At 40.9% G+C, this 26497-nt stretch overlaps 1 protein-coding gene across 1 annotated transcript; it reads right to left on the bottom strand.

Moving 5' to 3' along the window:
• Positions 1 to 19281: 19281 nt before the first annotated feature.
• On the bottom strand, positions 19282 to 24254 carry LOC141602191 (uncharacterized). The gene is made up of 2 exons (XM_074422498.1): positions 24190 to 24254; positions 19282 to 20281 (listed from the first exon to the last, which is right to left on the bottom strand). The coding sequence occupies exons 1-2, from the start codon at positions 24252 to 24254 to the stop codon at positions 19282 to 19284; spliced, it is 1065 nt and encodes a 354-aa protein (XP_074278599.1).
• Positions 24255 to 26497: the final 2243 nt, after the last annotated feature.

A 26497-nucleotide genomic window follows, 5' to 3' on the forward strand; every position in this document is an offset into this window, starting at 1 on the left:
TGTGATCGACTAGTCATCTCACATGACTCTATGGCACTTGAACTTGCCATCAATCGCATCACACTCTAGTCACTTCGAGACGTCGCCTCATACAAGTGACTTTGGGCGAATACCATGTTAATCCAGGTTCACTTTAACGGGGTTGAATATTGTCTCTACAACCCGTTTGGATGTAACAAAGTATAAAAGGATTTTTCAGATTTAAAAACTCGAACGACAAATGTGATTACCACATATGAATAGTCAATACCTGATTACTACTTCATATTTTTATAATCCATTTTCACATTATATGTAGTTGTTCATCTCAATGCAATTGAAATGACATATGACATGACTCACCATGTTAAGCTTATGAGAAGGCTTTGGTTAGTAGGTTTTATCAACTTCTTGTACCTTACTCAACCTTACTACATTCTCGTTTTCCTTTGTAATGTATACATTTTCATTATAAAAATTTCTGAGTACGTGTCTAGATCTAATCTAGACATAAGCTCTCTAGCCTTAGAATAGCTCCCACTGTTTTCACAGTGTGCGGGATCCATCCTCTTGCACATCTCATGATTGCAAGTTTACTCAATTTCCGTTGTAAGCATCACTCATTGTTCTTTATTGCCTAGAACAATTCTAGCAAATCCACTTCTTAAATAAGATAGCCACAATGGTATCTTAACCATCCTAATGTGTTTTGATTATGGTTTTGTCAGAAACCATGCGCAATTTCAATTGTCAATTGCCATTTGTGTAACACCCTTACACAAAATTGCAACAAAAACACTTTGCTTTACATCCTTAATGCTTCTGCAAGCACTTAAGGGTAATCTTTATGGCTTACTTGGTAACTATTACTTAAATTCGATTTGAAAGAATTCATCATACTCAAAGCATATGAAGTGTTATACATCATTTCCTATTTAATTGATTCGGCAGCGGAATCAAATGGAATCAATCAAATATGTTCAATTCGATTGAACTAGTCATGAATCTTATCAACATAAGACTCCTTATTTGACATTAATATTATGTAGATTTATCTCCATAAATCCGGATATTAAAGATGTACTATATTTCTCTAAATCTTAAATCATTCCCAATGATCAATATGTCATCCACATATTAGTCTAATTAAAATTACCGTAACTCCCACTAAACTTTATGTATAAACACAACTTCTCGACCTATCGAGAAAAGTTTTATAACATGATCAAAACATTGATTCCAACTCATTGATGTCCTACTTAAGACCCTCTCTTAAGTTCCACATTATCTTAGGATTGCAGGAATCTACAAAACTCAAGACATGTATTGAATACATTCCTTTTAATTGAAAAAACTGTGTTTTAGATTCACTTGCTATATGTATATCATCATAATGAAACACAATTCCTAAGAAGATCCAAATAGACTTAAGCATTTTAACTAGTGCAAAACCCTTTGCTACTAATCAAGCTTTGATATCTAACAATTCACTTGGAATTTATTTCGGATTTTCATGGCTCTAAGCCTTGTATTGAGTTGTGACTTAAACACTCTCATGTAAGTCATATGTTCATTACTTTCCAGAAGTAATCAACTTGAATCAAACAATTTCTTTGTAAGTTGCAAGCTCTTTACTTTCTAAAAGTAACACTAATTCATCATCTTCAACAAGTGATGACTTTAACCTCCTAGGTTTTGAAGAAACAACATCTTACACAAAACGTCTCATGTAGCCAAGAAAGACCAGTTTCTTGCGACATAACATTCATTGTGGCTCTTGAATTTGCGACATAACATTCTTTGTGGCTCTTGAATAGTTTCTCGCACTCTGTCTTCTAGAAATAAACTTGTATTCTAGAAAGACAGCTTCACGAGCCACAAACCCGTTGTACTCGTGATTATAGTAAGAAACAAATGCTCATTTTTCCTTACTATAATCACGAGTACAACGGGTTTGTGGCTCGTGAAGCTGTCTTTCTAGAATACATGTTTATTTCTAGAAGACAGAGTGGGGGAAATTATTCAAGAGCCACAAAGAATGTTATGTCGCAAATTCAAGAGCCACAAAGAATGTTATGTCGCAAGAAACTGGTCTTTCTTGGCTACATGAGACGTTTTGTGTAAGATGACTTTAACCTCCTAGGTTTTGAAGAAACAACATCTTACACAAAACGTCTCATGTAGCCAAGAAAGGCCATTTTCTTGCGACATAACATTCTTTGTGGCTCTTGAATAATTTCTCCCACTCTGCCTTCTAGAAATAAACATGTATTCTAAAAAGACAGCTTCACGAGCCACAAACCCGTTGTGCTCGTGATTATAGTAAGGAAAAATGAGCATTTGTTTCTTTTGAAAACTTACAAGCATGGTACTCTACCATTTCATATCTCATATGATTCGTTTTAAATTTAGTGGATAAATAATTTAGACAAAATGATAAAATCCCCAAAAGGATCAAGTAACTCAAAGTAACTTGATTGAAGTCCAAACCATATCGAATAGCGTTTGATTTCTTTATCCAACCACACATTATCCCATAATGCGTGCTAAGAGAGATTAATTTGTGATACTATATCACATTTCCTTTGGCTTATATCAAAGTCTTCACTTTGCTAATCCCATCACGACTAAATCGTGATTCTTTGAACTCTTTGAACTTCTTCAAAGATTTCTCTATTTACCTTATTATGTGAACACATTAGCGTCAACTGAAATCGTTGGTAAAAGAAAATGATCAACCTATTTTGGATCAATGATTTACAACCTCGATTCTCCTTTTCAACCAAAAGGCACGAGACATCTTGCTTTGAATACAAGATACACATATACCATAAGATCTAATGGTTTCAAGAGTACTCGATAACTCTTTGCGTTCATCATTCCAGAATCTAAGGTTTAATCTTGGGTTACCAATTTGAGTCTTGCATCATCTTCATGATATATCATTCTAGTTTGGTTTAGAATATATTCACCTTGATAATGGGCTAGCCATACATCAAATCATGGTGTATAGGGTCATAAAAGCGAAACCTCTTTTGTATCTTAACAAGTTTATATTCTTATTTAGAGTTTATGCACTTAATAGTCACAATTAAGTACAACTCTAAACCCAAAAATAGATTGAGTCTTGACCTCAAAAAAATCCGAGTCTTGACCTCAAAAAAATCAAATCAAATACACTCGTAAAAATCTTTTCTAAAATTCATCCCCGACGGTTTGAGTTTGAATTTTTCGAGTCACAAATCAATTTCAGCAATTTCAACGCAATTTAATTCACGACACAAGTTAATTGCTCAATTTTCAAATTAATTCCTTTTGGGAGTCCTAACGTGATGACTTGTCGCAAAAATTTTCAAATTCATTTCAATTTTCAAAATTCAATTTTAACTTCAAGACATCTAGGTTAATTTTGTTTTCAATCAAATGCTTTTACGTGTTTACATTTATGCATACGTGCTACCTGTTGCCTGTTTGCCACACTAACGATGAAGGAACTGGTGCAAAGCAAAACGAGAATTGACAGCCGACAGCGCTCCTCCGAAACACAACACAAAAAAGCCGAAAATCACAAAACGAGCCACAATCCAAAAACACATATATACAGACCGCCTCACGCAAAATGTAAATATGTACAAACAAGAGTCCAAGACACGGACAAGCTACTACAACTACCGAGCGCCTCCCGTCGGACCAGTCCCGGTCTCATGAGAAGTCGCCGCCAACGCAGACACCACCACCTGCTCAGACTCCCTCTCCGGGGAACTCTCCAGCGTCTTACGCTCCATCTCGACGTGAAGGTCCTCCGCTGCAGCCAACTGAGCCCTCAGAGAAGCAATCTCCGAATCTCGGCTTCGTAACTCGTCCTCACGACGCCTCAACTCCTGGTCTCGATGAGTGATCCCCAACCCCTGGGCCTCAATCATCGACCTAGCTGCATCCAACTCAGCGCGAACCCGAGCAAGCTCCGCTGGATCCGCAGTACCATACAAAACACAATACTGATCATCAAGATCTAAAAACGTGAAACCCAACATAAAATACATAAAAACAGCAAAAAAAAAAAAAATATACCTAAGAAAGCCGAGCCTCCCTCGCAGCCAGGTCACCAGCAAGCGCCCTCCAGCGGTTAGCCATCCGCCACAAAGCCTGATGACTAACGGTCGTCACCTACATTCAAAAATGTCCTTCAATATAATGCAAGGCAAAAAACAAATGAGGAAAAATGTTCAAGTCAGGAACTCACCCTCAAAACGATCAGCCTCCACTCCATGCCAACGCCGGTCACCTCGGCGACCGCAGGCTCTAGTAAGCGCAGCTGTAGCTCCTCACAACCCGGCCCCTGAAAGGTGATCTCTGCCGGGAAAACTGGGGGTTGAGTCCTCATCAACAGGTCGACTCCCTACAATTTGGATCCGCAACAAAAATAACAAATCCTCCTACCAAAAGAAGCAATGAAAACAAAAGAACACCCTAGGCGGGTGGACCGGTACCACGAAGATCTCAGTAAGGCACTGACAGCTAAACGCTCGCCCAGGTACCAAATCTGCTCGATCGCCATCTCCAATTACAAACGCCGGGAACTGCGAGGCCGCAGACTCTCCCTGACAGCGGCCGGCACGTCCGTGTAGTGCTCCCAAGGCCACCCGACAAACTGCATTCGAGACAAAGCTACACAGCCGACTGGGGCTTCCTATGCTACCTAGTCATCCTATCTCTATCTAATTCTACAAAGAAGAAAGAGTAAGGAACAACGACTTACGTCAGCAACTCGAAGCTTGTTCAGGCGACGCCTGCAGTCCTCGTAAGTCGACTTAACCGACTTCTTCCGAGCCACCGTCCAACCCCTTACAGCAGGGTAGGTCAATGGGACACCGCATGTGGTCCCCGGACACAGAGGAGTGAAATAAGCGTACAACCAAGCCTGTAATCAAACACAGCAAACACAAATCAGCCAATTTCTAAAAAAAAATGCCATAATCAAAATCAAAATCAAACTAAAAAAAACTACAAAAATGCTCGTACCTCCAAGATGAGGCCGGGACTAACCGAAGCAAGGGCACTACCATCCCCCACTGCCTCCGGACGAACCGCTGCGTGCGTGTACCGGGTGAAACTCGCCAAGGCCAGCGTAACCCAGTCGAATAGACCCAAAGTGTCAAGGTCAGCGAGGAGGGGAAGCACCTTGGTCGCCAAGCGCTCGACCTTGTCAGCAAAGTACGTGGCACCCAAGAAGTACAACAACCACAACCGCGCCTCCTGCGCGTCAGCTCTAGCCTCTACCTCCAGACTCTCCAACGGCGCCGGAGCAACACCCGCAACTCTCTCTCTGAAGTGGTCTCTCACATACGAACTCGCGATCAGGTACGGAGTAATGTTAGAAGGCTCCGGCAAAGCAGTACCAATCATATGAGTAACCGCAGGAGAAGACACTATCTCCGGCGTCTCGGTAAACTCAATGGGCGTCTCGCCATAAGGGAGGCCGGATATCATGGCGAAATCCTCTAAGGTCACACCGACCTCCCCGAACTCCATGTGGAACGACGACGTCATATCCCAGTACCGATCCAACATGGCACGGATCAGACACATGTTCGACCTAATCGAAGACCTGTGAATATCCCGCCAAGCAGCCACCAACGGCCCAAAAGCCGACCTCTCTATCAACGCCCTCGTCCCGGCTCGGAGAACTTCGTAAAGGCCCAAGCAGGCAGTAAAGCCCAAGAAAGTCCTCATGGTGCCGATCTCCTGAAATAAAAAACAAACAACGTCAGAACGCCTATTCAGGTCTGACACTTAAAACGTGACGAAATTTCAATCAAGGGACACGACTCACCAAGCCCTCGTGAGCACGGCAGGAGATGTGCCTGTCCAGTCGAAGCAACAACTGGCTACCGTCGAAACCCTCGGCCCAAGCAGGCGCGCCCGTAGGTTCAGTCCCAGCGGGGCTGTAGCCTGTCTAGTGTCCCAATTCGCGACATCAGCGTCGTCCTCAACTGTCTCCGCCCTCCGTCTCTTCTGACCATGAGACTCAACGTGACGAATGGAAGGCCTCTCAACGACCTTAACGACGTCCTGTAACGTCCGTCTGGTCGGCCGAGGAGTCCATCTCCTCGTAGAAACCCTCCTCCCGGAGGTACCAGCCTCGGACCCAGTCTGAGCTCTCCCAGCGCCGGTAGCCCCAACAACGGGCTCCTGACGCTCCTCAATGGCCCTCTCGGCCCAAACAGTCTCCGCAAGGGTTCCTTCTTCCTCGGAAGCGTGCTCCACGACCGCGACAGGTACACTAACCGGAGTGCTAACCAGCCCCGTCCCGATCAACTCCTCAAAAGTCGCAGCAAGGGACTCGGCCTGTCCCGAACACTCTCCTGCAATCAAAGAACGTCAGCCGAATTTCCGGCATCATGACGGCGTAAAATGGACAAATCCAAAAAAAAACAACCTGCAAAGCCAAACAAGGGCAATCCCGCCCAAATCCAGCCAAACAAAAACAATTCACAAAAAAAAAAAAACGACTCGCCCTTCTTTTCAAGTAAAAAACGAGTCAAAACAACCACAACAAAAAACGGCACCCCAAGACCCACACAAGGTCCGCCAACAAACCAAAATACATTCCCAGTGCAATGGGGAATTTTTCTACGGCTCAAAAAGGCAATTTATACGCCAATTTGAGCACAAACCGGTCAAAAATTCAAAAGGACCGCAAGAGGCAAACGCGATTTTATCACGCCTCAAGGCGACCTAAACTACCAATAAAGTCCACTTCAAGGCAAACTGACTCAATTCTAACACAAACTGGCGCTTATTTTGTCAGACATAAGACCGTCACAAAAGGCAAAAATTCCAATTTCACCCACAATACCCAACGTAGGTCCATAATGGCAAACACGGTCTTTCCCGACTACAATGCAACCTAGTGGGACCCACTATCCAAGCAAATAAACTTGGCATTGTGAGATGAGACGGTTTCTCCACCTCACTCACGTTTTTCGGACATAGGGAGCGAGAACGGGGACCAAAATGCAAACTAAAAGCACCCCTATACTCTTAGACAGGTTTATAACCTAATGCAATCATCAATTTCACTCGAAATGGGCTCAATCAAAAACACCCAAATCGATTTTCTAGGGTTAAATTTTCGCCCTAATTCAATTTAGCTAAAGGACCAACAAATTCAAATGGATTCAAGAGGGAATACATACCTTGAGATGACATTGTTGACAATGGCACGAAAGAAAGCAAGCAAAAGTCCGACAATGGCAATTTTTGTGGTTTATTTGTGTCGAAGGGAAGCTCCCTTGGTTCGCCAGGTAGCTCGCGCCTCAATCAGGTGTTCCCTGCTCTTTCAGCGAAATTTTGGGCTTTGGCCGAATTTCCCGTAATAAACTTCAAGTTTTCAATGATGATATTAAGGACCGTCATTTTTCAAATACGAAAACAAATAGTAAAATCAAAATTCACTATTTTCCTTCAAAAATTTCAAACAAACGGCGATCAAAACCGCCATTTTCCCTTCACAAAATAGTGAAAAATTCAAAAATTCACTATTTCTTGAAATTACAATGACGGCTATCAAAACCGTCAATTTCAAAAACAAAATAATAGTGAAAAATGCAAAAAATCACTATTTCTTCAGATTACAATGACGACGATTAAAACCGTCAATTTCAAAAACAAAATAATAGTGGAAGATTCAAAATTCACTATTTCTTCAATTTCTTCAATTTTGAATTTCAAGAATAATAGTGAAGATTCAAAATTCGCTATTTCCTCAAAATTCAACCAACGACAAATAAAAACGTCATTTTTAAAATAATAGTTGGATATTAAATTTCACTATTTTCACCACACATGTCAACGGCGGCAACATAAACCGTCACTTCAAAATAGTAGTGAAGATTCCAAATTTGCTATTTCCTTCACATGTCAACGGTGGCAACATAAACCGTCACTTCAAAATAATAGTAAAGATTCCAAAGTCATTATTTCCTTAACATGTCAACGGCGGCACATAAACCGTCACCTCAGTCGTAACAGCAAAATTTAAAATTTGCTATTTCCTTCAAAAAATTCAAACAAACGGCGATTAAAACCGCCACTTCAAATTCAAAAACGAATAGCGAAGATTCCAAATTCACTATTCCTTCAAATGTCAACAGGGGGCTTCCTCGCGGAACCCGCTTATTTTAAAAACAGTGATAGTGGAAATTCAAAATTCACTATTTTCACGGCGGCATCATGAGTCCGCTACTTTCAAAACAAGCCCATCCGACGCGACTATTCTCACGATCAATTAACCGACCCTCCCATGGCTGGCAAGCCTTATTACGCATCGCGGCTGGCGAGCCCTCCTCATATACGCACCATGGCTGACGAGCCTTATTACGCATTGCGGCTGGCGAGCCCTCCTCATGTACGCACCATGGCTGGCGATCCTTATGATGTGACCATAATTAGCGCATATTTAGCCCCCGAATTAGCCTTGTTCCCATGCTTTTTAGTGCCTATTTGGGTCATTTCTTATCTTTAGTTCTTTGTTTTGCATATTCTTTGAGATTTTGATCCCTTGGTAGGAAAGGAGTAAGAATCTTGCATTTTCATGGCAAAACGAGGCTAAATTGATTGTATTCAATGACCAAGCATCAAGAAGAGACAAGACTAGAAGGCCTTTGTACATATCATAGTAGAAGAACAATGTTGAGAAAGGATCCTTGCGTCCCCAAGGAAATCCCCAAGGAATTTATGAAGAAAAGGGAAGAAAAGAAGAAGAATTGACGCTGACCAACAATCCGAACGGATTGCAGACAATCCGTCCGTCCAGCCTCAACAATCCGAGCGTCCCTCCTTGGAATCCGCTCGGATTCCCCCTCAACAATTCGAACGTCCCTCTCCTGAATCCGCTCGGATTGCACAGGCCAAATCCGGCCGTCCCGACTCTAATCCGCCCGGATTCCTGCACAGCACGGATTTCATTCTTCAAGCTACGAAAAGAGAAGCCCTTCTCTCAGAAAATACCGGGTCCTCCTTGCTCAACTTAAAAAGTGTAATTACTAGTTTAGCCCTTAGTTAACCCTAATGCATCCTCCCTAATTTTCACTATAAATACCCCATTAGTCTAATTAGAGGAGGATGTTCTTCTTATCAATAATTAGTGTAGTTAATATCAATCAAATCTCTCTTCAATATTGTAATCAAGTATTAATCAAGTATTAATCCAAGTTTTAGTTCTTTAATCTCTCTTTTGTTCATCCTTTATTTTGGGTAATTGAAGATTATTTGGGTTATTATTGGGAGATTGACAACCTCTCAATCTAGCATTCAAGTACTTCTATTATTCTTGCTTTATTATTGGAATCATTAGTAGGTATAATCTCTTAAATCCCTTTTTAATTATTGTTAATTACTTTCATTTATTCATCATGTTTCATATTGTTGGTATGATTGACAACCTTGCTAGCATGATCAACATGATAATGAGTGAGTAGTCTCTTAGCTAGGGTTAATGGGTGATTAGGGAAACCAACATGGGGAATGATTCATGCTTAAATCAATATGCTTTCATATCTTATTTGCTTGCTTGTTTTGATCTTAATACATGCACATGTTATATTTGATGAAATGCTAAGCCTATGAATCCTTGCATTTACTATATCATCTATCCTTTCAACAAGACTTGTAAGACATAACCCAACTCGAGTCTTGTTAGACCATGCATGTGTTGAGTAGGAAAGATTAAGTCGACTTGTAGGTGTTGTAAAATCTAATCGATTCGGCTCCGGGACCCAAACTTTCCTAGGATTGTAAGATATAACCCAACTCAATCCATCACAACAATAATTGCTTGCTTATAATTTAAGAACATGTTTGTATGATCATATCCCATGATTCCCCTATGAACCCATGACACCCTAGTGCCTTTAATCAATTGTTTACACCCCTTATTTTATTCATCTTGCTAGTTTATTTTCATTGTTATTTTAGTTTAGTGACCTTCTACACCAACCCAATTTGTGACACCCCTAGACACTACTAGTTACAATAGAATTCTCATTTCAATACCCGTCCCTTGGGATCCGACCTTTACTTGCCTCTTTACTAATTGTAGAGTTGTTTGTGAAGTATAAATTGTGTTTTGTATCGACCATTGACCAACGACCACATATACTTAATTGTGAACACGAAATGGCCTCGATCAAAAATGGCGCGCCGTTGCGGGGACGGTGTTTGTTTGATTTAGATTTCCTTTTTGTTATTAGTAGTGTCTTTCTTCGCCTTGAGGAAATAAAAATCCGCAAGGTTTGTTCTAATCACTTTTCGAGTTGTTTGATATTTTGCGAGATGGATTTCATAGACTGTTTTGTAGAGGAACATTTGAGTATCCCCTACTTCAAGGATCCCATGCAAGCTTTAGAAGCCTTAGAAGCAAGTAAGGCTAAGAGCATGTATTGGGAGTTGGAGGTGGATCTCTTTGAGGCCGCTCTAGCTAACAAGGAACTTACCCATGCACAATCCGAGTTGGTGCATAATATTCTAGTAGAAGCATGTCAACCCGTAGAGGATGAGCAATCCATCCTAGAGGATATTCTACAAACTCAAGAGCAAGAGGAACCCATCATGGAATTCGAATATGATGAGGTTGATGAAAGTGAAGATGAGTATGTCATGAGAATGGAATGTTTAATGGAGATGGAGCAAATTCTCAATGAAACTCCAAAGAAGGAAAGTGAGGTACAAACTCCTACTTTAAAACCCCTTCCCCCAAATTTGAAATATGCTTATCTTGATGAATCAAAGACCAAACCCGTGATTGTTAATGATAGACTTGATGATAACCAATTGGGAAAGTTGCTTGATGTGTTAAAACAACATGAGAAGGCTATAGGTTATAGTCTAGATGACCTTAAGGGGATAAGTCCCAACTTTTGCATGCATAGGATTCATCTAGAGGACGACCATAGACCTACCATTCAACCCCAAAGAAGATTGAACCCCCACATGCAAGAAGTTGTCAAAGGAGAAGTCATGAAATTACTTGATACGGGAATCATATATCCCATATCGGATTCTTTGTGTGTTAGCCCCGTCCAAGTGGTACCTAAGAAAGGAGGTACTACGGTAGTGACAAATGAAAAGAATGAATTAATACCCACAAGGATGATCACCGGTTGGCGTATGTGCATTGACAACCGGAAATTGAACTCCGCAACAAGAAAAGATCACTTCCCCTTACCATTCATTGACCAAATGCTTGAGAGGTTAGCCTCTAACAAATTCTTTTGTTACCTTGACGGGTATTCGGGATTCTTCCAAATCCCTATACACCCGGATGACCAACATAAGACCACCTTCACATGCCCTTATGGCACTTTTGCATATAGGAGGATGCCTTTTGGATTATGTAATGCCCCCGCAACTTTCCAAAGATGTATGATGAGTGTCTTCTCCGATTACCTAGAGACCATAATGGAAGTTTTTATGGATGATTTTAGTGTTTATGGAAAGGACTTTGACTCATGCTTGCATAATCTTTCTCTTGTATTGCAAAAATGTGAAGATGTTAGTCTTGTTTTAAATTGGGAAAAGTGTCATTTCATGGTTAATGAAGGAATTGTTTTGGGTCACTTGATTTCGGAAAAGGGCATCGAGGTCGATAAAGCTAAAGTTGAGGTGATAGAGAAACTCCCACCTCCCGTGAATGTTAGAGGGGTGAGAAGTTTTCTCGGTCACGCGGGTTTTTATCGTCGTTTTATAAAGGATTTTTCGAAAATAGCAAAACCCCTCACTCAACTTTTACTTAAAGATGCCCAATTCCAATTTACTGATGAGTGTGTTGAAGCTTTTAATAGAATCAAAGAAGCATTAATCTCGGCACCAATCATTCAACCCCCGAATTGGGAGTTACCTTTCGAGATTATGTGTGATGCTAGTAACTACGCCGTTGGAGCGGTTCTTGGCCAACGGGTAGGGAGAGCTCTTCATGCCATCTATTACATAAGCAAAACCCTCGACCCTTCTCAAGTAAATTATGATACAACCGAAAAGGAGCTTCTTGCCATTGTTTATGCTTTGGATAAATTCCGTTCCTACTTACTTGGATCCAAGGTGATTGTATTCTCGGATCACCGTGCTCTCCGACATCTCTTGATAAAGAAGGAGGCAAAACCAAGATTGTTGAGATGGATTTTGCTTCTTCAAGAATTTGACTTGGAAATAAGAGACAAGAAAGGAGCCGAGAATGTAGTAGCAGATCACTTGTCAAGAATCCGGTTTCATGATGAAAATGGAGAAACCCCTATCAATGACTCATTTCCCGACGATATCTTGATGGCTATTCAAACACAACTTGAAAGGCACATCACCCCATGGTTTGCCGATTATGCCAATTATATTGTTGGAAAAGTGCTCCCTCCAAACTTGAACCACAACCAAAGGAAGAGATTCCTATTCGATGTGAAGAGGTACTTTTGGGATGACCCAAACCTCTACAAGGAGTGTAGTGATGGGCTCTACCGGAGATGCATCCCTCAATGGGAAATCCAAGGAATCTTGGAAGGATGTCATTCATCACCCTACGGTGGGCACCATGGAGCAAGAAGAACCGTTGCAAAAATCTTCCAATCGGGCTTCTATTGGCCCACAATGTTTCAAGATACAAGAGAATTCATCATTCATTGTGATGCTTGTCAAAGAACGGGCAATATATCTTGGAGAAACGAAATGCCACAAAGGGGCATTCTAGAGGTGGAGATTTTCGATGTTTGGGGAATCGACTACCAAGGACCCTTTGTGACATCCAATGGGAACAAGTATATCCTTGTGGCCGTAGATTATGTTTCAAAGTGGGTGGAGGCAATCGCCACCCCAAATGATGATGCAAAAACAGTCACCAAGCTTTTCAAGAAGATAATTTTCCCACGATTTGGAGTTCCTAGAGCTATCATTAGTGATGGAGGAACACATTTCCATGAGAAGAAGCTTGCATCCCTTTTGACTAAATATGGTGTTCAACATCGAACCGGCTTGGGATATCATCCTCAAACAAGCGGTCAAGTGGAAATTTCAAATAGAGAGATCAAGCAAATTCTTGAAAAAGTTGTGAACAAGACTCGGAAAGATTGGAGCACAAAGCTTGATGATGCTCTTTGGGCTTATAGGACGGCCTATAAGACTCCCATTGGTGCCTCCCCCTACAAGCTTGTATATGGAAAAGCATGTCATTTGCCAATCGAATTGGAGTACAAAGCTTATTGGGCAATCCGAGCACTCAATCTTGATCTCAAATTGAGCGGTCAAAAGAGGATGATCCAAATCCAAGAGTTGGAGGAATTACGACTACAATCTTATGAGAATGCAAAGATTTACAAAGAAAGAACAAAATTGCTTCATGATAAGAGAATTCGACAAAAGGCCTTGCACAAGGGAGACAAAGTCCTTCTATTCAACTCCCGCTACCGACTCTTTAAAGGAAAATTGAACTCTAGATGGATGGGTCCCTATGTGATAACCGAAGTTGGAAAATATGGAGATTTCGAACTCAAGGCGGAAGATGGAAGCAAGTTCAAGGTAAATGGTCAAAGGTTGAAGCCATACTATGAAGGAGCATTTGTTGGAGAGGTCGAGGCTACCTACCTCGGGCCTCCTCCCCCTTGAAAGGACCATCTAAGGGAGAATTTGGTGAAGTCCTCCCTAAACCACCATTTGTAAATATACTAACCCTCTAACTTGTATTTATTATTTAATTGCTTTTATTTTAATAAATGTCATAAACTCTTTTCATGAGCGTAAGTGAGGGAGGGTTACTAACAAGTTTTTGAATGAAGGAAGGAGCAAATTCCTAAGTATGGGGATGCATTGAAAGAAAGAAGAAAAAGTCAAAGCTCGCAGCCAGAATCCGAGCGGATTCCCGGGAATCCGGCCGTCTTGGACGAATCCGGACGTCTGGGAGAGAAACCGCACGTCCAGCTGTGTCGAAAAATTGAAGGTTTCTGGGCTGTTTGAAAATCCGAGCGTCCTATGGAAGAAGACGCCCGTCTGGTTGAATCCGGCCGGATTTGTGGAAAGACGCTCGTCTCTCCGCCTGTGCATTTCAAGAAAAACCTCTGTCGAAGAATCCGCCCGTCTTGTGGCAACAAAAATTTTGGAATTTCACTCTGTGGCAGAATCCGGGCGTATTGCCCAGAATCCGCCCGTCCCGTGAAAAGAGAATCCGAGCGTCTTCTCTTTAAATCCGCTCGTCTTCTCGTTGTTTTTCAACCCGACTTTTTCCAATTAAATTACCACCCCACCACACATACTTTGACACATCACTACTCCTTCCACTTACCCTATAAAACCCACCTCCTTATGACTCCCATACATATCCAATTCACTCTCTTCACCCACAAAATCAAAAACCCCCAATTTTCTAGGGTTTTCAACACTCAATCAACAAGGGACATCCTTAGCAAATCTTCAAATCAAAAGAACCCAACAAAAGAAGCAAGAATGGCACCAAGGAGATCCTCCTTTAGAAGTGCAGGAAGACCAAGGATGGTGGGAAGTTCCTCTACCTCACATCTCAACACCATTAGAAGGGAACATATAGAGATTGTAGATCTCACAAGGCTCGATGATTTCTCGAATGTGGAATTCCTTGATGATGTGCAGCGATTGGTCTTCCACCGACTCTTAAGTAAGAATATTCTTCCCACTAAATTTCTTTGTCATGATACCTTAAGAAAGCTTGGAATTTTTCACCAAGTAGAAGCACTCTTTGAGGTTTTTGGTCTTTCGACTCTCTTTCGCATGTTTGAACCAACCTATCGGTCCCTTGTGCTAGAATTCTTAAGCTTTTTGAAGATTACAACCGTAAACAAAGTGATATGCATAGAGTTTCGGTTAGAAAATGTTTCTAGGATGATGACCCTTGTCGAGTTTGCCAATGTGTTCGGACTTGATGTTTCGCCTACCCGAACATCAAAGCCCAAAAAGTATAATGTTGCACCATTGTGGAGGGCCATGACGGGCCGGGATTTCATTCTGACCAAAGAGTGTCTTGCTTTTCACATCCAAAACCCGATCTTGAGGCTTACATATCGATTTCTTTCGGGTACTCTTTTCGCCCGTCGAGATCCGGCCATTGTCAACCAATTGGACCTTGTATTTGTGGAATCATACCTCAACATTCAAGGGAGAGATAGGTATCACTTCAATGCACCTCTAGTTTTGCTAGAGAAGTGGGCAAGGTTTAGAAATGGGGATGATGATGGAATGAAGCACATAGTGAATGGTGGACTCATAACTAGACTTGCAAAGCACTTCAACCCAAGGTTCAATAAGAACAATGAGTACACTCCACTCACGGGAGGAACGAGAATTAATGAAGACCTCCTTGTTGTCCAACACCATTGGATAACCCTTGAGGGGGTGGATAAACGGATAAAGTGGTTGACGAAAGGAAGTAATCCTATCTATCTTCCAATGGCCGACCTACCTCGGATCTCCCCAAGAAGAGGAAGCTTATCCCCAATGCTCTCCTACCTCATTCAAAGTCAAGAAAGGCAAGCACCACCTCCACAAAATCCACCACCACAACAACAAGAACAACAAACTCAAAATGAGAAGATAAAAGTGCCTCCTTACCCCTTTCCCTACCAACCATATAACCATCCGAATCCCTTCATCCTCCCCCGTGACGACTTTGTCACGGGAATTTTGCAAGATTTACACTACCGTCAATATGAGACCTCCGTGGACACTTATTATGCTCTTTACCCCCAATACTATGAGATGGCTCAAAAAGGACGGATTAGTGAGGAAGGAGCTTTCCCCTCATGGGCTCAAATGGAATTGCTCTTTCCTAACTCGGAGAAGGCTAATGAAGGGGCGAACGGTCGCAAAGGGGAAGAAAGTGGGGATTCTTGTGGAGGTGATACGGTGAAGCTTGAAAGTAAAGAAGATGAATTCATGGATCCAAGCTTAAGTGATGCTTCTAAGGATATTTGGGACACCGATATTGAAGGAGATGATGCCGATATCTAAGAGACTACTTCATAGCTAGGAGGAGCGGGCAAGAGGCACCCACCTTAGTTCAAGTGAAGTTTTCTCATCTCTCCTCTTTATCTTTATTTTTCATGAAAAGAACTTTGTATCTTGTTTCCTTGTACTTTATTTAATCTTGATCATTTGTTGATTTAGTCCTAGCAACATCAAAGGACTCACACCTCGGTTCCATTGAGGTGTTCTTCTTTTATTGTTCCCATTTTTAAAATCCAAAATGACAATCTAGTTTCATGCATATCATAGTGTGTGCATGAACTATACCCATCCTTGAACATTAGCAATAGTGTCTCACTCGGTTTGGGGAAGTTAATGCATACACAACGGGAGGTAATCTAAATTATCCTCTCCGTCATAACAAAAACCATGCATCATGTAGTGTAGCTTAGTATAGAATTGCATTTAGTATAGAAATCATGCATCATCTTTGCATAATTTCCATCATTTTGGCCATTGAGGACAATGCCCATATTAGTGTGGGGATGGGAATTCTAACACTTAACTTTTATTCAAAAGACCATAAAAATTGAAAAATTTCAAAAATCATAAAAATTGAAAAAATTGAAAAATCCAAAAACAAGTTCATTTCCTTTGTATATATTGTCTTGTATATATTGTGTTTATCCTTGTTCACTTTGATTGACTACGCCACATCCGAGACATGAGGATATTGAAGACCGCATGGTATAATCTTTCCAATCTCCTTTTTCCTCTTTATGTTAATGACTATGTGGCTTTATTTTGATTGATGCGGTAAAAACAATGTGAACTTAGGATTGCATTTAGTTTATATGGCATATTAGTTGGTAGAATCATTTGCATTAGGATGTGTATATGTTAGTTGCATCATGGCATGTAGTTTGCATGTTAGAAAAATTTTGCGAAACCGTCTATTTGGGAAGCTTGACAAGTGTATATAGGCCCTAGTAGATGCTTTTTATTCTTAAGACTTTGCTTGTTAGAATGCTTGTAAAACACCCTAGGATGTGTCATGCTAGTATCCTTTGACCCATGGATTAAGGCCGAGTCAAGAGTACCTTGTGGTGTGATAACTCCTTGGCTACCGTTTATTCCAAGGTGACCCTTGAAACCATGCAACCATCATTCATCCATGTTCTACCATATATTTTTGTCATCAAAGGGAATGGGCACAAAAAGAAATCAATTTGAGTTCAATGAAATGAAAAGTGAAAGAAAGTTTGCAAAAATGCATCAAATGAAAAGAGGAGCAAAAATAGAACTCCTAAGCTTCAAATACAAGGCACCCTCGTTACTAATTGGGGTGACTTTGAAAATGTTCAAAAGAAAATGCAAAAAGTTGAAAGTTGTCAAGTGTTGAAATGCCAAAAATAAAAAAGAAATGGCAAGAAAGTGTTCTCAAAATGTCAAATGCCACATTAAATTGGGGGGGGGGGAAACAACAATGAAAGCAAACTCCCAAAGTGAAACTCAAATATCTATCGATCCCTTTATCCATCGTATCCATTTTTGTGCATGGTAGAGAGGGGACGACCCTTCTTCTTGTCTAGGCAAGGGGGGGAATTCCGCGATCCTCCAGTGTTTCTAACACCATAGGGAGTCTACTCTTGATAAAAGCATTTAACGATTGAGGACAAAGGTACCCTAGCTTGACACATTTTGGAGGTGATTTATTGGTATCCTTCTAGGCTTAGTAGTTTGAACAAATTGCATCTATGAAGGATTGTGTACCCTTGAATTGCTTCCGTTGTAGATAATTTCCGCCACTTAGATGAGGAAAGTGGCTATTCTTTTTGTAGATGCATCCATTATGTGATTTTATGTGCTTTAATGTTTGGATGTGTCGCCATTTTGGCAAGACCCACCTTGCCTTGCAAGAAGGCATCCTACCTCATGGTTGTCTTATTGTGAGTTGAAGGGGCGGAGTGAGACCCGCTAATTGTCTCATATCGGCTATTATTATTAGGATAGGTTAGTTTTGGTCCTAGTCTTTGTCACCTCTTTACTCGGGACGAGCAAAGGTTCGGTTTGGGGATATTTGATGTGACCATAATTAGCGCATATTTAGCCCCCGAATTAGCCTTGTTCCCATGCTTTTTAGTGCCTATTTGGGTCATTTCTTATCTTTAGTTCTTTGTTTTGCATATTCTTTGAGATTTTGATCCCTTGGTAGGAAAGGAGTAAGAATCTTGCATTTTCATGGCAAAACGAGGCTAAATTGATTGTATTCAATGACCAAGCATCAAGAAGAGACAAGACTAGAAGGCCTTTGTACATATCATAGTAGAAGAACAATGTTGAGAAAGGATCCTTGCGTCCCCAAGGAAATCCCCAAGGAATTTATGAAGAAAAGGGAAGAAAAGAAGAAGAATTGACGCTGACCAACAATCCGAATGGATTGCAGACAATCCGTCCGTCCAGCCTCAACAATCCGAGCGTCCCTCCTTGGAATCCGCTCGGATTCCCCCTCAACAATCCGAGCGTCCCTCTCCTGAATCCGCTCGGATTGCACCGGCCAAATCCGGCCGTCCCGACTCTAATCCGCCCGGATTCCTGCACAACACGGATTTCATTCTTCAAGCTACGAAAAGAGAAGCCCTTCTCTCAGAAAATACCGGGTCCTCCTTGCTCAACTTAAAAAGTGTAATTACTAGTTTAGCCCTTAGTTAACCCTAATGCATCCTCCCTAATTTTCACTATAAATACCCCATTAGTCTAATTAGAGGAGGATGTTCTTCTTATCAATAATTAGTGTAGTTAATATCAATCAAATCTCTCTTCAATATTGTAATCAAGTATTAATCAAGTTTTAATCCAAGTTTTAGTTCTTTAATCTCTCTTTTGTTCATCCTTTATTTTGGGTAATTGAAGATTATTTGGGTTATTATTGGGAGATTGACAACCTCTCAATCTAGCATTCAAGTACTTCTATTATTCTTGCTTTATTATTAGAATCATTAGTAGGTATAATCTCTTAAATCCCTTTTTAATTATTGTTAATTACTTTCATTTATTCTTTTTTTTTGGTGAAATGTGAGAAATATAATAATATGAAAAAATAATTACATTATGGTGTTCATACAAGGGATATCATTCTATAAGATGCATTTTAGTCAACCAATCTCGTTCTGCAAGAGTCATCATTGTTCTTTCCCGGGTTCGAACTCTTGATTTCATATTCTCCAAGATAGAACCTGCCACCCTTTCAGGTCTAAGCAAACTCATCTCATTCCTACTTCTATTCCTCTGCTGCCAAACCTGGTACATCAAGCTCATCACTATGGCACTTTATACTCCCTTCTGAAGTCCCGTGCCTGCTCTACTACTGCACCACTCAACCAAATCCCTGACAGGGAAAATCCAGGCAGTGTTCTGGTTCAGCTCCATCACCACTCTTCTACTGTAATTGCACTCACAGAACAAGTGCTCAATTGTTTCATCAGCTATGCCACACAAGAAGCATTTCTCCTCGATGATCACCCCAAACCTGACTAGCCTCTCTACTGTATTCAGTGCCTTATGAGCAACCATCCATCCCATAAATTGATGTTTAGGGATTGTCCATCCATTCCAAACTGCCTTATCCCACTGAACTCTTGGCCTAGTACCTCTGAACCAGTCATAACAACCAGCAGGTGAGTATCCTCCTGGTTGAACACTCCACTCCCCATTAACATAACCATTCCTCATTTCTTCCTTAACCTTGCATATTCTCCTCCATACCCAACTTGAATTCGAACTAGGCTTGTATTCTTTCCACGCCTGTCCCTTAAGATAGTTACTTTGCACCCAGTTAACCCAGATAGAGTCTCTTTGTGTAGCAACCCAGTCCACCAGTCTTCCTACCATTGCCTTATTCCAAAATTCCTGGTCTTTGATCCCCAAACCACCTTCCTCTTTAGGTCTGCAAATTGTGTCCCATCCCACTAGAGGAGCTCTCCTGTAGTCTGCTGAGTTATCCCATAGGAAATTCCTACACACTGCTTCAATCCTTTTGATGATTCCTTTAGGGAGAACAAACATAGATGCCCAGTAAGAGTGTAAAGAATTAAGCACACTCTTGACTATGACTAACCTTCCTGCATAAGAGAACTTTCTTGCCCCATACCCATGTATCCTTGCACAAATCTTATCCACAAGACACTTACAATCTTGCTTCCTGAGCCTTGTAGTTTGGATTGGCATACCAAGATATTTAAAAGGGATGCTCCCTTCACTGAAACTTGATATCTGCAATATCTCAGCTTTAAGTTGCTCAGGTACATTCCTTTGCAGAAAGCATATGATACTGTATGTTCAAAATAGATTTGCAGAAAGCATATGATACTGTAGAGTGGTGCTTTGTTGAGAATCTTTTGGAGGAGCTCCAATTCCCTTCTGATTTTAAAGAAATGATTATTCAATGCATTACTACAACTTCCTTCTCCCTCTCTTTAAATGGAGAAATGTTTGGATACTTCCAGGGGAAGAGGGGCTTAAGACAGGGGGACCCCCTTTCTCCCCTGATCTTCACACTGTGTATGGAGTACCTGACTCGTTCCTTGCAATATGCCTCATCCAAGCCTGAATTTCACTATCATCCTATGTGCACGAAACAAAGACTCACTAGTCTTATGTTTGCAGATGATGTCATGCTTTTCAGTAAGGGGGATGCTACCTCTATGATGTTGTTGTTACAGTCTTTTTCTACATTTTCTAATGCATCTGGACTACAAGTTAGTGCCTCGAAATACTTTCATTTATTCATCATGTTTCATATTGTTGGTATGATTGACAACCTTGCTAGCATGATACACATGATAATGAGTGAGTAGTCTCTTAGCTAGGGTTAATGGGTGATTAGGGGAAACCATCATGGGGATGATTCATGCTTAAATCAATATGCTTTCATATCTTATTTGCTTGCTTGTTTTGATCTTAATACATGCACATGTTATATTTGATGAAATGCTAAGCCTATGAATCCTTGCATTTACTATCATCTACTATCCTTTCAACAAGACTTGTAAGACATAACCCAACTCGAGTCTTGTTAGACCATGCATGTGTTGAGTAGGAAAGATTAAGTCGACTTGTAGGTGTTGTACAATCTAATCTATTCGGCTCCGGGACCCAAACTTTCCTAGGATTATAAGATATAACCCAACTCAATCCATCACAACAATAATTGCTTGCTTATAATTTGAGAACATGTTTGTATGATCATATCCCATGATTCCCCTATGAACCCATGACACCCTAGTGCCTTTAATCAATTGTTTACACCCCTTATTTTATTCATCTTGCTAGTTTATTTTCATTGTTATTTTAGTTTAGTGACCTTCTACACCAACCCAATTTGTGACACCCCTAGACACTACTAGTTACAATAGAATTCTCATTTCAATACCCGTCCCTTGGGATCCGACCTTTACTTGCCTCTTTACTAATTGTAGAGTTGTTTGTGAAGTATAAATTGTGTTTTGTATCGACCATTGACCAACGACCACATATACTTAATTGTGAACACGAAATGGCCTCGATCACCTTACTACGCATCGCGGCTAGCGAGCCTTATTACTTATCGCGGCTGGCGAGCCCTCCTCTTGTACGTACCATGGCTGGCGAGCCTTGCCACGCATCGCGGCTGGCGAGCCCTACTCATATACGCACCATGGCTAGCGAGCCTTACAACGCATCGTGGCTGGCGAGCCCTCCTCACATACGCCCCATGGCTGGCGAGCCTTACTACGCATCGCGGCTGGCGAGCCCTCCTCATATACGCACCATGGCTGGCGAGCCTTATTACGCATCGCGGCTGGCGAGCCCTCCTCATGTACGCGCCATGGCTGGCGAGCCTTACTACGCATCGCAGCTGACGAGCCCTCCTCACATACGCACCACAGCTGGCGAGGCTTTATCCGCAAACGTGCAAGGACGTATCCGAAGATGCCTCAGGTATGACTCCTTCTTATGGCTGGCGAGCCTTTGTACGTAATATAACAAACTTTAAATGACCCGCACGGATAGACGACAGACTCTAAACTATTCCCGACGACAGGTCCTTGGCTCGTACCCTCGAGTCGCCTTGCTGTCGCCCTTCCCGACGCCAGGTCCTTGCCCGAATCCATTCGAGCCGCCTCGACGTCGCTTGGGTCTCCAGGTTGTAATTTTCGATTGACCTAGGGGCTCTACTTTGACTTTCGCCCTGTCCAAGCCTCAGTTAAAGTGGGGGCTCTGTAGATACCCAGTATCTGCTGAGACTCCAACAAACACCCGATGATTATCGGACTATAACATGCTTTGGAATCGCGACGTTTGATCGACAGTTTGTGTACAACTTTACGTCGGAAAACTTAAAACGATTTCGGAAATAAAACATTTCAAAACTTTTAAAAAGTACCTGGAGTGTTTAATGCACGACGACAGGGTCGCAATGACACTAACTAGAGTCAAAACCGACACCGGACCAAAAACCGACTCAAAAATTCAAATCCCGACTCCAACAACGAGTCAACCACCAAAAACAAAATATTCAAACCTTCTATACTATGATTTCCTGGATTCATGAATTGTCAAGTACCAAACATGTGACTATAAATCCTAGGATAGAAAAAATCATGATTGCACTTGTGTGAAAGTGACAGGACAACTCAAAGAACCACGACGTGGCTCGCGTCTCTTTGAGCAGCCCAGGTGGCCACGTCGCTCAAAACTCACACAACCACCCATTTTCCTATAAATACCCCTCAAATGCCCCCATGTGAGAATTTACGCGAGTGTCCGCCCCCTCTTTTCTCCCTTAAAATTCTCGACTCGACTTCTTAAGTCACAATCCGACGCGTATTTACAACCTACCGATCGTAAATACAAGCCTTATGTAACACCCCCATTTATTCGGGAGCTTTTAGCTAGACATTCCCAAATAAATAGAACTATTACCATCTCGGTTTCCCGAGGTAGTTAATAACAAAGTACAACAATACCAAAGTACTTTAAATTAAAACTTTAGTGAATACATGTTCATTACAACTTAATCAACTAATACTTAATATAAAAATAAATACAACTCGCAGCGGAAATTAAATAAGTGATATAACTACATCTGTGATCTAGACTCCTGCAGGTCCGAAAGCTCACACGCCCAAGCTCCCCATATCCAGCTAACTCAAAACCTGCTATTTAAATCTGCTCCCCATTTAACCGGAAATATTAAATGGTTCACCACAGGATGCCATCAATTAAAGCAGGCATCAATTTTATTTTGACACATAAGCAAACACGTCAACCAATGGTTGAGTAGGAATAACCAATAACAAGTCAAAGTGAAATGATACGATATATAATGCCAAAACAACTGAGCTCATCACCCGAAACACCCATTCATCCCGCCAATCCCTGGCCCGGGGTATTCATCATTCCAACCGAAGTTGAAGTATTCACCATCCCAACCGAAGTTGAGGTATTCACCATCCCAACCGAAGTTGAGGTATTCATCATCCCAACCAAAGTTGAGGTATTCAATTATACAGCATGCCAGTTATAAAAACCATCTCAGACACGAGATGAGGTATCCAATGCAAACGAAATTCCAATATAAATAATCAATAATAAACAATCCAATGATATATAATCCACAACCATTAATCCATCCAATTTCACAATACTTTTATAAATTCCACAAACCAACAAAGACAAGACGAGTTGAATAGTTATCCTACCTGGCAAGCAAGCACTCCAATTACGCAATCCAAATAAATAAAGCAAATCCAACCCGATTATAATTCTTCACAATTTCCGTCACCTATATAATAATAACAATTACAACAATTATAATTACTAACTTTATTTATTTATTTATTCCTTTTATTTAATTATTCAAATTAATTATTTATTATAATTATTAAAGGTTTATGATAACTAAAAACCCGATTCAATTACAAACTCGACTCACCTGAACTAATTAAACAATTTAAAACCCGCTCACAAAACAACACACACCCCACTATACACCGTGTTCAACACCCCCCCATAAACACGCCCAAAAACGCCACCACAAGCCACCACGACCACCACCTAGTTCTGCCACCTCCTAGCCCACACCACGACGAGCACCCACGACCAAAACCACCAGCCAACCCGCTACCAACAGCCCACAAACACTCTGCCCTAACAACCCTCTTCAACCGTCACAACCAACACCACTCCCTCACTCACCATCTTACACCATCACCACGACCACTACAGCCACTCCCACACCCAACGGCCACCACTATTGTCATCCCTGGTCTATGATGGTTCTAATGGTACCCTCCATGCCCACACACAGTCAGAAACACGGCTATAGTGCGCGTCTAAAAACAGCCGCGTCAAATCCTCTGTTTTCGCGTTTTCCGGCCACCACCCGCAAAAACCACCACCTTCCGCCACGCCAACACCAACAACATGGTCGACTACCTCCCCCCATCACAACCCTACCATGCCCAGGTCAAGACTCGGCCAATTAGGGGTTCAATTACCCACTACAAATACCCACGACCTAACCCGCAACACCCCCTGACCAGCCACTTTTAGCCGCCTGCCACCGCCACCCTAGGCCATCCCTGACACCACCACTACACCCATTCCAACCCTTGAAACCCCACGAACCACTTCCCAAAGTTTGGTCTCATTCCGTCAAGGTTTGGGTCAGTTTCTAAGTGTCTTAAGATCGTCTGACAATCAGCTGTATAAGAAAATAAAACAAGATTAGAAATTGTTACCTATTAAATATTGCTTGCTAATTCCGTCTCCAAAAGCTCCTCTTAATTTGTGATTTATTTCTCAGATTTAATAGAGTATTTATAGGGTAGGATTATAGAGAAAGCGAGGTCAATTAGGAAACCATGTAACTTTCCTTATTCTAATTAGTAGTAGGAATTGTCATTATAATTATATCATTATTATTTATCATATACTATTAATCCTATCATAACTATGATTTCCTCATATAATTCTTACTAATTTATTATTGCCATAACTTTATTATTTATTATTATAATCATAATTACCTTTATATATTATTATTAATTCCCGATATAAATCCCGATTACACTAATACCAATTTAATAAATTCGGCCCATATAATAATACCACACAGTCCAACACTCGATTACCAACTAAGCCCAAAGCACAAACATTAGCCGAACCCAATTCATGACTTGAATTATTAATTTATTATTTAATTAACGTCTCACTTGTATTTATTATTAGAAATGTCATTTAATCAATCATTAAATTACATAAATTATTCTTATAAATTATTATTAAAATACGGAGTATTACACCTTACACATTGTTTGGTACCGTCATTGTGCATTAAATCACTTGACCAACCACTTCGACCACTACACCACCACTAATCTTAATAAAACACTCTTTTTACTTACCTAAACGGTTTTAAACCGAGTCTTTTTCCGACCAAACGAGTTGTTACACTTACGTCGGTTTCTCGCCATAACCAAACATGTAAGTATGAGGGTGTAAAAATCCTTCTTTTATCATGTCTTCATTTGTTTTATGACTATAACATGCTAAAACATACATAACACGATCCAAAACATAGGATAAACGAGCCAAATATGAGTTTTGGCCTGAGGCAGAAGCCCCTTATTGTGCACATAGGCTCCCGCCTCAATGGGATGCCCACGTCAGAACTCAACCCTGTTTGTTCTCGTCTTTCCCCTCTAATCCATTTTCTTATTTGTAATCGGTTTTTACCATTTCGAATATTTTCAACCCCCTTTTTTTTCTATTTTATTTCTTTTTACAAGTTTTTAACCATAAAACATTTTTCATCCTTGGTTCCTTATACCATGACGGTTAAATCCGTGTTTCGGTGATAATATTTGGTTAATAACATATAAAAGGTATTTTAAAACCTTTTATTTCATTTCTTTACATTTTGGAAGGTACTTTAAAGCCTTTCATCATTTATTTACATTTTGTATTTAGTCACCAACACAGAGTCATCCTTGGTTCTACATACTATGCCGGATTTTAACCCGGGTACGATGATGAGTATCGACTAATTATATTCAAATGAACTTAAAACAATTAGTTCATAATTATTTTCAAAACTATTTATGTCAAGCTTGTCAAGACGAACTCGACACTGAATATCATCAAAATAATGATGATAATTCGAGTCTTGTTCTTCAAATCAACAAATACGGTCTAGACGACCCTTTCAAACCAAATCGGGACAAATACCCATTTTTCAATACGTTTTATAAACGTTTTCCAAATGGTTAGAACATGCCATATAACCGTTGGTTGACCCGCGCCTAAACATGCCCCTTTTCTCATATTTCCAAAACCAGGGGAGGCCCCCTTACACCGCCGGCATGCTCGCGCCTCATATGGCCGCCTGGCACAGGGACTGTTCCCTTTCCAGCATTAGTCTAGGACGATCCCGACTCCGATTAGCCCGGATATTGGACGGATCAGATGACTATTTGCTCATTCGAAAATCATACTTGCAAAA

This window comes from Silene latifolia, chromosome 9, assembly GCF_048544455.1.
Source record: "Silene latifolia isolate original U9 population chromosome 9, ASM4854445v1, whole genome shotgun sequence".
NCBI lineage: Eukaryota > Viridiplantae > Streptophyta > Magnoliopsida > Caryophyllales > Caryophyllaceae > Silene > Silene latifolia.

Bases quoted from the DNA above. Each gene is read 5' to 3' on its own strand.
- LOC141602191 (XM_074422498.1), bottom strand. From the start codon at position 24,254: ATGACAATAGTGGTGGCCGTTGGGTGTGGGAGTGGCTGTAGTGGTCGT. The intron at 20,282-24,189 runs GTGAGTGAGGGA...TTGAACATACAG, and splicing joins CGTGGTGATGGTGTAAGATG to TATCATATGCTTTCTGCAAA.